Here is a 17,658-nt window from a genome sequence, read left to right as displayed (position 1 = left end):
ATTAGTGAGGTACCAACCCTAAGGAAGGTCATCAAGACAGAAATGACTAAGCTCACCAGTTCTTTGAGTGACCAACGGGGAATGACCATCAACACCATCAAAGATGAGTTGGTCAAGTATGCTTTCATGGTGATTGGATACCAAACGTTTTATGCTAGCAAAAAAAACTCTATCTTTGTTGTTGCGGTAAATGCCGCCTACAAAATGATCATGGAGGATGCCTCATTTGATCTATGCACTTGTTTGCAGAAGCAACTTCTATTAAACTTGATGTTCTTCAAATAGGACAGTGCCTTAAGATTCAAATTCGGATAAATTTTGGTAGGTCTTTTTTTCTACTTTCAAGGCTATTTCTCGGGAGTCGATGATATTCAATGGTCTGCTGACCAACCGGTCACCAAACAAATTAGGGAAAGTCTCTAGGTGGTGGGAACCGGATATCCTGAAGTCTTGAATAAATACTTTGATGAATTCAAGCAGGAGATGAGCCAGAGGATGAGGATATTTGGAGACATTGTTAAGAAATATGAAGAGGACATCTGCTTTACCATTAAAGTAGATGAGTGTATAATGGAAGTAGTAGAGCCAAGACAGGAAGAAGTAGAACCTATGGGATATGAGGTGATGTATGACATGTTGGATGGGTATGCCTCTACCCTGATTGCCTCTCCTTTAAATGCAAATAAAAAGAGAACCGACACCTACTTGGAAAGGGTAACACCAGTTGAAGAACCTTCAGTGAAAAAGGGAAAGGGAGTGCCATCGGTATCGACATTGGTTACCTCAGCCAACCCAAAAGTGACCAAGCGGTCACTTGCCAAGAAGAAACCAGACGTTGCACCCGGTAAAGTATTTGAAAGGAAGTAGAAGACCAAAAGCAACTCACCGGAGTCTGAGGATACAGAACTTGCAGTACAACCTAAGAAGACTAGGCAAACCAGGAAGAAAGAAGAAACTACCGGCAATGCACCTGCATCATCTGCACCGGTAAATATTGACATCTCTTCTTATAAGCCGATGACACATTGTCAGAGGACTATTAAGAATATTAAAAGAAAATTGCTTAGTGATCTGAAGGAGTGTTTTGATGATTTTAATGATAGTGAGAAAGAGGAAACGAAGCAGGAAATCATTAATTATTTGTGTGTTCATGACCGGTCACCATCAAAAATTAGATCTGAGACACCTGATTCTTTGTACAATTCTTTAGATAATAAATGGCGCATTGCCATCGAGAGAGAACAGGGGATCAGAGAAAATATTTTTGCAGAATACTTCCCTGATGCTTCAAACTCTGAATTGTTTGAAATCATGAACCGATACAAAGGTCTCTTCTTCATGAGAAGAAGAAGACTCTTGCTACTAGAAGGTAAAGCCTCTGAAGTGGTGAAAGACACACACTCCCATACTAAAGCCACTATGAAAATGCATAAAGTAACTCAAGCAAACAAAGAAACTGAACAGGAAATGGAAACCGGAAAACTGGATGAGGCATTTGATGGTGAAGAAGAACCAGCTACAGAACATGTTGACACTATTGATGTGGACGCGTTAGATGGTGAAGATGCCACTCTAGACATAGAGAAGGAGAAACAAGATAAAGAAGAAGCAGAGAAGCAAAAGCTGGACAAGGAAAAGGCTGACAAAGAGAAAGAAGAGAAGAGGAAAGAAGAGGAGAAGATGAAAGAAGAGGAGAAGAGGAAAGAAGAGGAGGAAAAGAAAGAAGAGGAAAGAAGCAAAAAGACAAGGAGAAGAAGAAAGAAGAAGAGGAAAAGAGAAAATAAGAAGAAAGAAAGAAGGAGGAAGAAAAGAAAAAGCATGAAGTAGAGCAAAGGAAGAAAGAAGAGGAAAAGAAAAAAGTGAAAGAGAAGAAGGAAGGAGAAAAGAAAAAACAAGCGGAGACTCCAAAGGCAATCAGTGGTCAAGCCAAATTGACTAACATCACTGGTCCTATTGATCTCCAATCTGCAGATGAATTGGAGCTGCTGCAAGGCATAAAGCTAGCACAAGAGAGATTGGAAACATTGAGGAGGAAAAAGGAGCAGGATGTCATTCACACTGCGATTGACACCCTTACCAGTTTGATTCCAGGTACCAACCTCCCCGGTACCAATTCCTCTCTGGCCAAACTAAAACTTCTATGTATAGTTTTTGAGGACCAGGTACAGTGCCTAGAAGAAGTTGCCGAAGCAAACACAAAGAAGAAGCAGGAGAAGGCACTCAACACTGCTTTAGCAAATAAACTGAATGAGCTCCGGTCTCAACTTCAGAAACAATAGAAGGATATAAGAGATGCTATGGATGAGGGAAAACTACTGATGAGCAAAATAAGCCAACCCCATCTATTTTGTGATGATGTGCTTGCACAAAAGGATAAACTGCAATATGATTTGCAGGCATACATAAGCAACTTTAAGATGCCGTATGATTCTTTCACTTCATATGGGCAAGCTGTTCACCAGTATCAACTTCAGTCTACCAAGATAGAATTGGAGATTAGCAATCAGACAAGAGATTTGCAGGAGCTTCAACTGGTTTTATTACCCAGGCTGCAAATTCTTCAGAAGTGCTTTCTCAATCTAGAAGCTTTAACAGTAACTCAAGAGATGAGTACAATTGATGCCACGGAAGAATAGGTATCATAGATACAGATGGAAAGTGAGGTTGCTACGTCCTTACTTGAGTCATGGTCATTAGCCATGAATATTTTTATGCAATATTTTAAATCTATTTTTGATAAGTTTCACTCATTATTATCATAAACATTTACTTATTTTGATGTTAATGAGAAACAGGGGTTATTCTGCCTTACTTTGTCATTGTTGGCAAAGGGGGAGTAGTATTTAAAATTTTGGTGAATGTTATGTATACTTTTATGTTACCTTTTTTAAGGAAGTAGTATACATTGTCATTTTTGCAAAAGGGATAGTGTATATGCTTAGGGGGAGTAATTTTGATTATGGGCATATTTTTGCAAAAACACTTAGATGTCAAAATTTTTCCTAAGTGTTGCCATCAATGCCAAAGGGGGAGATTATTGGCATTTTCATGATGTTGTGATTGTCATTGATGGACACACACTTGTTTTACGATCACTTTCTTTATGTATGAGTTATGCTCAACCGGTAATTATTCCAACTGGTATTATGTATTATAGTCTTTAGACTATCAGTGTTTTGCAGAAGGTGTTTACTGGTCACAAGTGGTATGAAGACCTCAAGCGGTTCAAGGATCTCAAGTGGTACGAAGGAACAAAGCGCTAGTTAACATTTTTCTAGTCTTCACTTTAGACAACCGGTAATCGGTAAATTGTATGAACCGGTATTACTCTACGATGAGTTACCAACCGATATTTCTATGATGAGTTGTCATCCACCGACACTTTGGTGGTGATTTTGTGTCGTGTTATCAAATGTGTCTAGGTGCACTGAACCCAGGAACTTGTAATGTAACCGACATGAAATCAGACTCCTTTATAAGGACATCATGTCTAGGGTTTTAGTACATGAGGGTTTTGTATGTGCGATTATAGAAGAGAAGATTAGGTCCGTGTGAAGATATAGAGTGTGGAGATATTGAAGACAGAAGTAATGCAAAATATGCATTAGCAATGAGCTATCAAGGATCTAACCAAGCATACTGTGCTAGTATCTAGATCATCTACTTGTTGATTACTCATATCTTCGACAAGTCTAAAACCCTTACCGGGTAGGCCCAACAAAGCCTTTGTAAATCCTCTAACAAGGTGGTTCACATCTGTGAATCTGAAATCCTCTCACAAGGTAGTGTTTAACAAGACTTATCTCCTAACAGAGATCTATATTCTTAACAGGATCTGTTCCGGTGAAGAACATTGTATGACCTTAACTGGTCTGGTTTCTATTCTGCAGATAGTTACTTGTGAGTTTCTGCTTATCATGGTTTTTCCCATTTGGGTTTCCATGTCAAAAATTCTTGTGTTATGGTGATTGTGCTCTTGTGGGTGAATGCTTCATTTGTTGTTTCATTTGCATTTGTCTTAATTGGTTTGTTAGTAAATCTGATATACCAGTTAATTGCAAAACTATTTAAGAGTTTGAGTTCAGTATTTTTTGGTATACTAATTCCCCCCCCCTCTTAGTATTCATCAAGCCTAGTGTAGAGGGAGGCCCAATTGAGCACAATGATAGGTCAGAGGGACCAAGGATTTGAAAAGATTCATAGTACCGTCATTTGAGATAAACCATATTGTGATTCAAGTCTAGAGTACCGAGAAAGAATGTGATGCCCTACAAAGGTAGATCTAGAACCTCCAAAGGTAGGTCAATGTTGTATAGAGTGAAACTACTAGTGACCTTATTCACCCTCGAGTGTGTTAGCTAATGGACGATTTAGTGGTGGTGTGGCAATGAGAGGACACCCTTAGGGATGAGCTAGCAACATAGGCATAACATATGGCATCCCAAAGGGAGGCGATAACAAAGATGAGGGGAGAGTTGAGGGGATGTCACACATAAAGGGCATCAACTGCTCGGTCCCACTCTACTTCAGTCAGGTAGCCACCTCACTTGGATCGAGATCCCTCTACACCTATAGGCTTAAGCGCCCATGCACTAGGAGGGTCCTCATTTTGTATTGATAAACATTTTTAAGTAGATATTTTTTTATAAAGATTCATAAATGTAGGTCTGATTATGCATATCATTCTTTTGATATATATAGTCATACACACATATACTGACATCGCATGTTTTTGTAGTGATGTGTCATTTGTACATTGCGACTTTGATTCGATAATCACTTTTGTTTCTAATTTATTCTTTTAGTTTCATATATGTGAAATATACTTTATGATGCATGGTTAGATTAGATGCCATCATGATTTAATCAAACACATATCACACACATGCTTAATTAAATATGATGATGATCTAATATGATATGATGATATAGGTGAATGAAAAGGAAATCATGCTTAATATAATTAAAGAATATGCATAAATGTAACAAATGACCAAGCTAACTCACATTACATACCATGAATAACTAACATAAAAGATATTGATACAACACATAAAAATAAAACAAACATATACCTAATTCCTAGTTAAAGAAATTAACCATACATACACACAATGAAAAAGAATAACACTTTGATGAGGAAATTTCATGACACAATGAACTTAATATATTAAAGAACATTAAGTATCATACACATGATATATAGAATTATTTTATGCATAATGTCGATGCAAGTGTATGACATTGCCAAATTCCTTTGGTGATGTACCATCCATATTTGAAAGACTAGAACCATAGATAGAGGTGACTAAATAAGGATCTAACCAATTGGGGTTGAACTTCCCCTTTTGGTTGGGTAGCACGTTCTTCTGATTCTCAAAGAGAATGAGGTCACGTATATTGAAGGTACAATAAATAATATTTTGATTATATTTTCTTGATAAAGACTTTTGATAAACTTGGAGGTGCTTGAGGGCCTTTAATAGGTACTCATCTAGTAGGTGAAGCTATTTGAGATGATTATTACGGTAAGTGTCATCATCAATCAACCCCCTAAGAGAAACTTGCAATGAAGGAATTTCCAACTCTAGGGGCATAATAGCATCAACACAATACATGAGGTTGTATAGAGTAGTACCAATAGTCATACAAACACTTGTGCAATAGGCCCACAAGCATAAGTCAATTAAATATGCCAATTATTATTGTGTTTATTGATCATATTATGTTAGATCTATTCAGTGGTCTTATTCAAAGCTTCAACTTGACCATTGAATTGATGGTCATAAGGTGTAGAAAACTAATATTAAATATGAAACTTCTCAAATAATTGCTTCACCTCTTTGTTCTTAAGTGATGTACCATTGTCTTACACAAGGATAAAAGTCAGTCCAAAACAAGAAATTTTGTTGTTTATAAGAAAGCTTCAAATTGCTTCAACAATAGTGGACCTTACTAGAATAGCTTCAACCCACTTCATAAAGTAATTGGTAGTTGTTATGATGAAGGTATGCCTTTTAGAAGGAGGAGATATATTTCCTATAATATCAAGGCCCCAAGTTTGAAATGGCCAAGAGGAAGCTTGAATGTTGAGTTCTTGTGTAGAATCTTGAATGAGATTGCTATGTTGCTACTATTGAGGACATTTCTTGACAAATGTACATAAATCTTGTTGTTTTGTTTGTCAATAATATCCCATATGTATCAATTTGTGCACTAAGGTTTTACTGCCAAAGTGTCCATCTTTAGATCCTGCACGAGCTTCTTGAAGGGCAAGGGGTATCTTAGCCTTAGTAAGACATCAAAGAAGAAGACTGTTTAGAACACATGTGATAGAGAACACTAGAAAGGATAATATAACAAGCTAAAAGATTTTGAATGTAGACACAAGTGTTCTTACTTGTGTCATCAAGAAAACTTCTAGACTTTAGATAGTTATAGATATTATAAAACCGTTCCCTGAGTCTATGGGTACACACATAACACTATTGAGTTTAGGTTTATCAGAGACAATAAGAGAGCAAAGAACTTATACCATAAAATGAGACTCATCTACACTATTGTCAAAGTGTACAAGGGATGTTGTGTTTGCTATTGCATGTGTGTGATGATTCTCTTTTTTGGAAATACTGTTAATAATATAAGAAGATAAATGAGTAATAAAAATCAAATCCATATCGCAATACTAAGATAGCTTAGACTGTTTACCTCGATATGTTCCTACAATTTGATTCACAATAAGTTTAGAATCATTATGAATATAAATATGTGTAACTTCGAAAGCAATTGTAACACTCAAGCTAGAAATAAGGGCTTCATACTCAACGATGTTTGTACAATGAAATTCAAGTCGAAAGGAAAGAGGAATTGGTTTTCCCTCAAGTGGGATTAAGACTACACCCATTTTAGAATTAGTTTGACATCTCAATCTATTAAAGTACATTTCTCATATAGGTTCATGGTCTATTGTAAACAAATTTGCATCCAAGAACAAATATAAGGTAGGGAATTATTTAGGTGAGGGAGCTTCCACCAACTAACTAGTGACAACTTGACCTTTGATTTAATTCAAGTTACAAACTTAAGGTCTAACTCAAAAAGTAGCATCACCCATTTTGATATTTTAGAGAGATCAACCCTAAAATGAGAGGTTTAAGAAGATCATTTTTAACAATCACCCGAGTCTCTATGTGGAGAAGATAATGCATTAATTTTTGCATTGCAAAGGTGAGAACAAGCCACTGCTTTTCCATCCTAGAGTATTGAGTTTCATAATCAACTAAAATATAAATAGTATAATAGACCACTCTTTCCTAACCATCATTATCATATTGAGCCAATCAGGTCACTAAAGGATTAGGTAATGCTAACATATAGAGCAAAAAAGGTCTATCCTACATAATTAACATTAAGATAGGAAGATTAGCTAAATAACTCTTTATAGAATGAAAAGTGTTGGAAGCATAAATTTATGTGTTCTTGTGGTTGTCTTTGATGTCAAACTTGTTGTTCTAAATTGGTCCAGAATGTCTGTAGTGCAGAGGGTTGGGAAATTTTCTCGTACATGTATAAGAACACAAGAATACGAGTATAAGAATATGAGTGCGAGGAAAAGATTACAAGAATATTCTTTTAGGGTTAGGGTTAATTTTGTTATGACTCTGTAAGTTGCCCTAGAAATTTCATGATATAAGTGACGAGAATGAAAAAAGGCATTGCGATGGTGTTGTACTATTTACTAGATAATAAGAAAAGATTAGACGATTGTGTTCTATGGATGTCGCCCATCTTGGGTGAACCACATTAAATCTCTATGTTATTTGTGTTGTGTTTTTCTTAATCTTTGTGTATTCAAATCTGCATATAATTATTAATTTGTATTTGCTTTAGATCTGCCTAAACCATAACACAAAAGACAACAACAAAAAGACCATGAATCATCCTGACAACTCTAATCATTTGTGGATATCTTTGAGTAGCATAGGAACATGACAAAAGATAAATCAATGAAAGATGAGACTCACTAGACAAAGCAAGTCAACAACCATTCTGATCTTTGTTGTCAAAGTTGATAGTTTGTGTTTGATAAGACAATCATGATGTCTAGTTTTAGGAATGGAGTGCCTCATTTAAGACAAACACAGTTTGGTTTCGAGTATACCACACCTTGCATAAGACAGATGACAATTTTGATAAAGTTGATTGATTGATTGGTTGATTTGACAAGTTGATTTTGTCAACACCTAAAATTAATTAAATTAATATTTAATTAATTTATCCCTTCCCACATAATATGAATTATAATAGTCCTTATTCTTCTTAAAATTAATTGAATTATATTTAATGAATTTTATCCCCCAACCATATAATTAATTTTATCAATTAATTATGTAAATCCCCATTCTTTTGAAAAATATTTAATCCCCAACCTTAGCTAACCCCTTCAATATTTATTCTAATCCCAATTAGTTAATTAATGTACAATTAATTGACTAATATCTTGATTCTTTCAAACCCTCTATTTAATCCCCTTCATTAAGGCTAATTGACCCAAGTCTAATCTTCATTATCATTTTCCTCAATTTAAAATTCCTCCCCTCCTCTCTCCTCATGTCACATAATCTTTTCCCACTTGCATTCTAACCCCTCATTGTATAATCTAATCACCCTCACTAATCATTTGCACATTCCTAATATCCGAGATTAGGAATGAGTCAACCATATGTCATAAATGACATGTACACTTCTCTAAACCATCTTAAATGCCACCCACTTTTGACTATCCAAGGAATTTTAAATTCCTTTATTCTCCCCATAATCCTCTTCCCAAGGAATTCTTAATTTCTTATTCCTTTCCCTTGTGTGCTTTGTCTCTCTTCCTCATGTCCTTGTGGAGTGTGGAGACAAAGAAAGCCTTTATGAAAAATATCTTGAGCCTCCACTTGTCCCATCCAAGCCACCTCATGCAATCTTAGCCCTCCATTATCCTTCAATCTCAATCGTCCATTCCTATCCAAAAGATCTATAGATTGGAGTCTCTTCCCTTCCCAAATCAATGCACTTCATTCACAATCTTATGCTGCTAGTTTATGTTCCAAACCCATACATAGCACCCTTATCATACCAATTTCATCCCACAACTCATCCATAGTACCCCCATAACACCCAATTCATTAGTCTAGCCAATTCATCTATCCATCATTGTTGTGTAGCAACCAAAGAGCATTCCACATCAAGCCATGAAAGGAGCAAATCAAGTGAACAAGGGCACATTCACTTCTAGCTCAATTGGAGGAGCTTGAGAAAGTACAAGCTTAGTTGTTTTAGATATTTCATTATGTTTCATGAAATTAGAATGTGCAACTAACCTCCTACTTTTTCTTGCATTATTTTTGGCTTGCCCAGTGGGACCCCATGTCTTTAATTTAACCAAACTTTTGAGTTTATCATGACTTGGCAATCATGAGAATTATATAAAGAAAAGGGATAAATAACATCAATTGTTGGAATAGAATAACCACCCACATTCTCATGAAACAAGTTATCCAAATTAGGCCCTATATCCTTAGTGGTTAAACCTTGGGAAGCCCTAATTCTACAACTTTTTCTCATGAGAATATTATAGGTAGGACTAATAGTAGTAAAACTCATGCACAAAGAAGATAAATTTGAATTTGAATTTAAAAATTATGATTAAGCAACACACAATCTTGTAAAAAATGATTGATTAACCAATTATTTAAGCAATTTAATTTTTGAATATGAAAAATAAATGCATGTAGTCATAGCATAACATTCATAAAGATATCAACCTATATGGTAAATTTCATAATTATAAATTAGGGTTTTTGTAATTTCAACCACTAAATTTATGTAATTCAATTTAAAAATGATATCTAGCAAGGAAAATTTGAATTTTAAATTAAATGAATAATCAAATTTAAAATAATAAACCCAATTAGACAACACACAAGCTTGATTTTAGAATTAAAAAATAAGGATTTTGTGAGATTAACCTCTAAATTTTTGAAATTCAATAAAAAATAAAATTAAACTTGCAAATGTAAATTTGAATGTGAAATTGCATAAACACTTAGATCTGAGAACAAAAATAAGAATTGCAGGTGTAAGATGTCGGGTTCACCAAAATGTAGATGGTGGAAAATTAGGGTTTTCATCGTAGAAGGAAGAAACTGCCAATTTTTACTTGGGGACCATTTAAATTAGGGAAAGATAGGAATTAGATAGATCTAAACCTAAGAGGTCTAAATGTTGATCATATTCCAGGGGTGTCAAATTAGCCTCTTCTTTTCCATGAGTTGAATTGAATTATTGAATTTTCTGAAATTAGGGTAAAGGTGCTTGAAATTGATGTAAAAATGCATAAATAGCAAGCTAAAATCGTCAAATTAAGCCATGAACCTAGGTCTGAGGATTATAATAGGATTCAAATCTTTTCCCAAAAGGAGCTCGTGATTTGTTAGGACCAGTGTGATGATCACTCTGGTCCTCCACACTTTTTGCACTCCAATGGGGGATTAATTCATCTCTGTAAATAAATCTTATCCTGACAATCACAAATTCGTACCTATTCTTGCATACACTAGAGAAGGTAAATAGGTTGGGAATAGGGGTTTGCCTTAGGTCAAACCCCAGTTTTGGAATTAACCATGAAATAGAAATGAAATCCGATTGAATTGGAGTAAAGAAAATGTTATTTTGAGGGATATGTTGAATAATGACTGAAACATATATGCTATACCTCCTTGTGTAGTTTTTGAAACATATATGCTTAAAGAAAGACCGATTTCTTTCTTGCTTGAACTTGAATGCTTGATTGCTTGAACTGATTGATCAATATTATTGCTGAATGATCAAATGACAGGGGTAGACCTTTTTTATACTTGCCTGTCAAAAAACAACTTAATTTTTTGACATGAGTTGACACAAAGTTGTAATTCCCGCTCAAATCATATGATCATTAGGAGGCTCATAGTTGGGTCCTAATTGGGAGGACCAGGGTACCACGCCTTGGTCCTGCCCAATTAGAGACCAATTTTGAGGGGTAGGATGATGTGCAAAGTGAAAATGATGATAAATATGCACATCAAAGGCGTAATCAAGTTCCATTCAAGCCTCATAGCACAAATGCCAAGGTGAGGGCCCAAATGTGGACAAATATGTAAGGGAGTACAATTTAGGATGCTACACCCCTCATGGTTAACGAAGTCTATAATACATTTTGAAACTCTATTCTTGACTAAATGTATAAGAAACCCATAGGCTAGAAAGGAAGACTCCTCACTAGTACTGGAAATCTCCAACTCTTGGGTTCTTCTCTACAAGGGATCCCTATCTACTTCCTTTCCTTATTCAAAATCTCGGCCTCCATGGCTAAGAAGTTGGAAAGAATCCAAAAGACTTTCCTTTGGAAAGGTATGGAAGAAAAAAAGAGATTGGCCCTGTTTGGATGGGACAAGGTTTGCAATTTGAGAGATAAGGGAGGATTGTGAATTAGGAAAATCTCATAGTTCAACAAAGCTCTCATGGTTAATATCGGATGGAAATCGGCTATTCACAAAGCTGACTAGTGCCATATTATGAGTACTAAGTATCTTCATCAGAAAAAAATCTATAGGATACTGAATTTAGAAGGATTCCCCAATGGTTCCAAGATTTGGAATAATATTCTTAAGAGCAGGGGTATTATCTCTCTAGGTCTGAAATGGCTTGTTGGTAATGGGCGAAGCTTTCACTTTTGGGAGGATACTTAGATTAGGGATAAACCATTATCTTCCATCCCCTCCCTCGAGAGATTACAGGGTTGCGCTAAAGCCTTTTTTGGGCAATGGGTTGGTGATTACCTTTCCCCTAATGACTCTTGGAAGCATATCACCCTTTGCTGCCATAATCAGCCCCATCTACTCATGATGCTTTGGAGGTGCAAGATATGCTTAAAAAGGTTATATTTCCCTTCTTTCCCTATAAGGACAAATTCATTTGGTGATTGAACTCAAGGGGATATTTCATTGTCAGATATACTTATCATAGCCTTCTTTGAGACAAAAACTCTCCAAATTGGTGGATGTAGGTCTAGAACCCTCAACTCATCCCTAAAATCAAATTTTTTTTGGTGGACAACCCTTCACAACAAAATCCTCACCTAAGATAATCTCATCAAGAGGGTATTTCAATTCCCTAATAGATGCACCGTGTGCAAAATGGATCCTCACCTAAGATAATCTCATCAAGAGGGTATTTCAATTCCCTAATAGATGCACCATGTGCAAAATGGAGGAAGAAAACATCTCTCTCTTGCTTCTTCATTGCAATTTTTCTAGAATACCTTGGGGATGGTATGCTAGAGACTGAATCTTTGTTGGATGTTGAATGAGCATTTGGTTCACCCAATAAAGGAGTGGAAGGGGTCAACATTTAATCCCCTCATTCATCAATTGTGAAATAAAATTCCATGCCATATAGGATGGAGTATTTGGAAAGAAAGGAATAATAAGATCTTTTATGGTGTGGAGAACTCTGCTAATGTGGTTTTTAGGTCATTCCTCAAGATCCCATTAGAGAATCTCTTGGTCACTCATGTCAAGCCCCCTCCTAATCCCTCTACCCATCAGGATGTCGAGGTGGATCTGTATGTTGGCATGATTGGCATAATTGATCCAGATGAAGAATGATGACTGAACCGGTAAAGGACTGTTTGTGATGACATTGTGATGAAGAGATTGAGATTGCATGATTGGATGACTTTGATTAGTTATTTGTTTTGTCATTGATGGCAACTGATGTTTACTATGTTGTATCTTGTCATCTTAGTCTTTTTGGTCTACTGGTAAGGTCTTTCTAGTAGACCAAAAAGACTAAGATGACAAAATACAACATAGTAAACATCAATTGCCATCAATGACAACACAAATAACTGATCAAAGTCATCAAATCATGCAATCTCAATCTCTTCATCACAATGTCATCACAAACAATCCTTTACCAGTTTAGTCATCATTCTTCATCTGCATTAGTTATGCCAATCATGCCAACATTCTCCCTCTTTGGCATTGATGGCAACACCAACATCAATGTTCTAACCATCAACCAATTTAATGCCATCAAATTTGCCTATTAAACTTTCTTCTTTTGCTCTTTGTACATGTTCATCTCCTCTATAAATCAAGTCTAATTTCTCCCATACCTCAAATGTAGTTTCTAATTCATGAAAATTTATATACTCAGAATCAAATAAAGTACTTACAATTGCTTCCAAGGCTTGAATATTTTCTTGTTGTTCTTTAATCTCATCCAGTGTCAAGGGGCTGGTAGTAGGAGCAACATACTTGTTTACCACATGATTCCAATATTGAGCACCCAATCCTTTAATGTATATCTTCATCCAGTCTTTCCATATCTGATAGTTGTCCTTGGTAAACTTGGGACCCTCCTTCTTCATCATCTTTCTTCAAGATATTTCCCTCAAGCTGTTAAGCTTTCTACACACAAAGGACCAAGGCTCTGATACCAATTGTTAATCTTAGAGGATCTAGTTAATACTAAGTGGGGGGGTGAATCAGTATTAACACTGTAGTGGGGCCTTCCTCACTCTTATGCAACATTTGACAACACCAAGTGAGTGATGAGAATGAACACCAAATGGCAGCCACCTAGAATTGGTTGGTACAAATTGAACTTTGATGCTGTTGTTGCTAGGGGTGTCCTAAGATCACATCTTGGCGATATGGTGGTTGCTTACGTTGGGAATCTGAATAAATATACTAGCAACCAAGTAGAGGGTACATGGCCTTAGCTTGGGGTCTTAATATAGCCCACTTTTTTAATCTGTGGCATTGCCATTGAAGGTGACTCCAAACTCATTATTGATGTTGGCAAAGGGTTGAACATAATCAGTTGGGCTCTTTATAGCTACAGACACTTAAATTTGACTACTTAATTTAATCAAATTTAAATACCTTTAGTCACTTATGTTAATTAAATAATTCATATTATTTAATTAATGATGCCATGTCCCTATCCTATTAATTGATTAACCTTGTTAATTAATTAATCCCCTTTTAAGCCCTTCTTCTATTAAATATAATAATTTATTTTATTTTATTTTATTCATTTATCCTTTTCCTCCAATTTATTAATTAATTTCTCCACATCTCCTAACCTAAACCCTTCTTCTAACCCCTCCTTCTAACCCAACCCTAGCCTAACCCAATGGTTGTAACTAACCCTATCCTTTTAACCAATCTTATCTTATCCATTCTAACCTCCCCCCTCACATGTGTGTGCACATTCCCTATTTTTCTAATATTGGAAAATATCCAATTTTGGGTGGTTATTGCTCAAAATGGACATGGGTCCACACATGTCATTCCTTTCCAAGACATGTATCCCCCTTGGGGACACTTGTCATTTTTGATTGAGCCACTTGTCCTAGACAAGTGTGGAATCTCATTCCACATGGCATCTTCAGGCTTGCCACTTGTCCTCAAAGAGGACAAGTGTATCATTTTCAACCTCCTTCACCTCTCATCTATTTTTTTTAAACCCTCCATTTTCTAAGAAAACCATCCACCTTTTCATACTCATATCCTCATAATGCTGAAATCATCACTCACCTTCACACATCCATTTTACATTTAGCTATTATCTATATCTTGCATCAAACATCATGGAGCAAAATCGAGCATCCGCAACATCATGAGTACGCATCAAATCACAGGATAATCAAATCAAGGAATTCAAATGGGGTTTACATTTTGTTTGTCAATTGATAATTTAGCTTTGTTTATTTCCTTTTTAGCATCCCGATCTTTAGGTGTTTGATTTATTTATGGTTGTTCAATTATTAGTTTAGCTTTTAATCATTTCTATTTTGCACCCACATTTTCATCACACAACAACACAATCAGAGACATCCACAAGTTAATTTTTGGTTTTGATTCCTTCGAGATTGGTCATATTTATAAAGAGGGAAATAAGGTAGCAGATGCCTTAGAAACACTTGGTATTCTCACTAAGGGCTTGAGATATTGGAGGAGGATGGACTCCATCCCAAACAATTCCCACCTACTCTTGCATAGAGAGTGTAGTAACCAAAGTTCCCATGGGTAGTCATTTGAGCTGTATCAAAATCAACCTTCTTTAGTTTGGTTGTTTGGGTTCGAGAAGGTAGGAGTTTTTGAATTTGAATTAGCCCAACTTGGTACTGTTTGGAACTAACAGTAATATGATGTGGGCTACTAGATGGTGTGATGAATTTGGTAGCCAACTCATCATCATGATATGGCATTACTTCTGCATGATTTTGCTAATGAGGGACCTCAACTACATTGGTGATCACATGACTCCCTTAAAAGTTTGTGCTTTCATGAAGAATATTGCGCTTTATTGGACACGTGGATGTATGGGCAATGATGATTTTTTAATCCTCGAAAACATGATGATGATCTTAAATTTTGATTTCCTTTCAAGATAAGATTTACCTTTTGCACATGCCACATGATTCAGAGGTTAGGTGAAGTAATTACGCCTTTGCTGGTTCACACGATTTTGGTAATAAAAATATTAAGCCTATTTTAGAAAGTTGGTGTTATTTTTTAGCTACCTCTCTCACAATAAGGTTAATTTCTCTAGTTTTCAGTGGTGCCTTCATTAATAATCTTTATGAGTTCATCATGGGTGGTGATAGAGTGTGGTATGAGATAGAAAAGCCTAATAATTTTAAAAATAATACTATTATCTAGCATTACTGTATGGAGGGTGGGGTGGCAGAATATTTGGAGAATTTGAGAGGGTATGATGATCAACTTTCATACAATTTGCCACATATTGGACCAATTGAAGGGTTGTTTTAGGAGGAATCTCGTTCGAAGTCTCTGAGGAGGTCATTGTCCATGCTATGTGCCTTTCCCTAGAAGGCAAGAGATGAAAGAGGACCAACCATATCACCAACAGTGATAGTGTCAATAATTTTTTTAAGGGGAAGCAAGGCCATGTTAAGTTGCAAGGCAACTTTGCTAGGGAGAAATTACCACACCCATGGAACTAGGTATGCCTCATGGTCATGAAACAATTTACCCTTGAGGGCCATCGCAAGGTTTATTATTATTACCACATGCCTCTGCTAAATTATTCTAGGAAATGACACCATTTATCTTCCCCATTATCTGCTTCACTCTCTCGAAAGATCCATTAAGGAAGCATTATTTCCTAAAAATGAAGATAAAAGGTCTATTCCTCTCCACTAGGGTTTGATTTACACACTCTACCATTTGGCCTTATGCCCCCCCCAAAATATTGTGATGTTTCAATACCATCTTCATTCTTCTCACCCTTTGGCTACTTATGTGGGTGGAATTGCCTCCCTCCTAATTTTCCAACTCTCAGGTGAAGACTTTACTTCTTCACCCATTCTTTCCTCCTCTATGACTATCATAAAACTTGGCACTTCCACACTTTCCTCACCTACTATTTCCACTATCAGAGAGAAAAATCTCACATGCTCTAAGGGAAAGAACACATCCTCGGGTAAAAGGAAGAGAATTATCAAATTGACATTCTAGTTTCAAAGAAATTGAGGAAGAGGAACCTAATGTCGAGACTAAAGGGAGGATATGGTCATGCAGGATTGCCTCTCATGATGCAGGTGGTAGAAAAGGTGAAAAACAAACTGTTGTGGAGTCTAAAGAGGACACTAAGGAGGGTGATGGTGGGAATTTAAATAAGAACGATGAGGATGAATTGGTGACTAGGGAGGTTGGGGTTGGTGAGGAGGTTGACATTGACCCTCCTCTGAATTATCAGGATGTGATGGGAGAGAATGTGGACCCTACTGAAGAGTTGTACAAGGTGGCCCCAATCGAAATACTACAAAAGATGGAACCTGTTAATGTGTTTGGGCAGAGTATTGGGGATGAGGTGGATGAGGAGAAAGAAGGGGATGGATTAGGTAGTGATGTGGAGAAAAATGACAAGGGAAGAAAGGGGAGCAACAAGAAGAAAGGGGTGAGGAAAGAGGAGAAGAGGAGTTGCTAAACTATTGAAGATGTGCAACAAACCCTAAAGGTGGATGAGAATATAGAGATGAGTGGCCAGTTGAGGGATAGTGAGCTGCAAGCCTTGCAATGGGAAGTTCGTGAACTGAGAAAAAAACTGGAAGGCCAAGGGGCGAATGTGAAATTGCAAGACCTAAAGATGGATTAAAGAAATGAAGAACATATGGGATGCTCGAGACAAGTAGCTAGCAAGCACAAATAAGTTTTGCATAAGAGTGATGCACAATTTGTCTATCATCCTCTGTTTGTTACAAGAAAAGGCCCTAGAAGGAGAAGATGAAGACAATCAATCATGTAGGGAGCTCTTCAAGTTTATCATAGATGACTGGGACAATGTCCTTGTGGAGGATGGTCTATGAAAGTTTGGTCCCTAGGTCTAGGTTTTTTTATGGTTACTTTAGAATTATGAGGTCTATCCCCTACTGACACTTATTTTCTATTTCTTTGTTTGGACTCTCTAGTTCTATTTTGATCATCTTTTTGTTGTGAATGTGTTTCTAAAGGCCTTCAGGATGTGTTAAGGGTTAGCACCCTTGTCCTCACTGCTTTTAATATAAAAAACAAATAGAGGAAATTTCATAGTACA

At 36.4% G+C, this 17,658-nt stretch overlaps 1 protein-coding gene across 1 annotated transcript; it reads left to right on the top strand.

The window, feature by feature from the left end:
• The first annotated feature begins 1,419 nt into the window (after positions 1-1,419).
• LOC131876050 (uncharacterized) lies at positions 1,420-17,052 on the top strand. Its single transcript, XM_059220823.1, has 3 exons — positions 1,420-1,638; positions 2,163-2,257; positions 16,644-17,052. The coding sequence occupies exons 1-3, from the start codon at positions 1,420-1,422 to the stop codon at positions 17,050-17,052; spliced, it is 723 nt and encodes a 240-aa protein (XP_059076806.1).
• The last annotated feature ends 606 nt before the right edge of the window (positions 17,053-17,658 follow it).

This window comes from Cryptomeria japonica, chromosome 5 (assembly GCF_030272615.1).
Source record: "Cryptomeria japonica chromosome 5, Sugi_1.0, whole genome shotgun sequence".
NCBI classification, from domain to species: Eukaryota; Viridiplantae; Streptophyta; class Pinopsida; order Cupressales; family Cupressaceae; genus Cryptomeria; species Cryptomeria japonica.
This window is presented reverse-complemented; position numbering and strand designations above follow the sequence as displayed.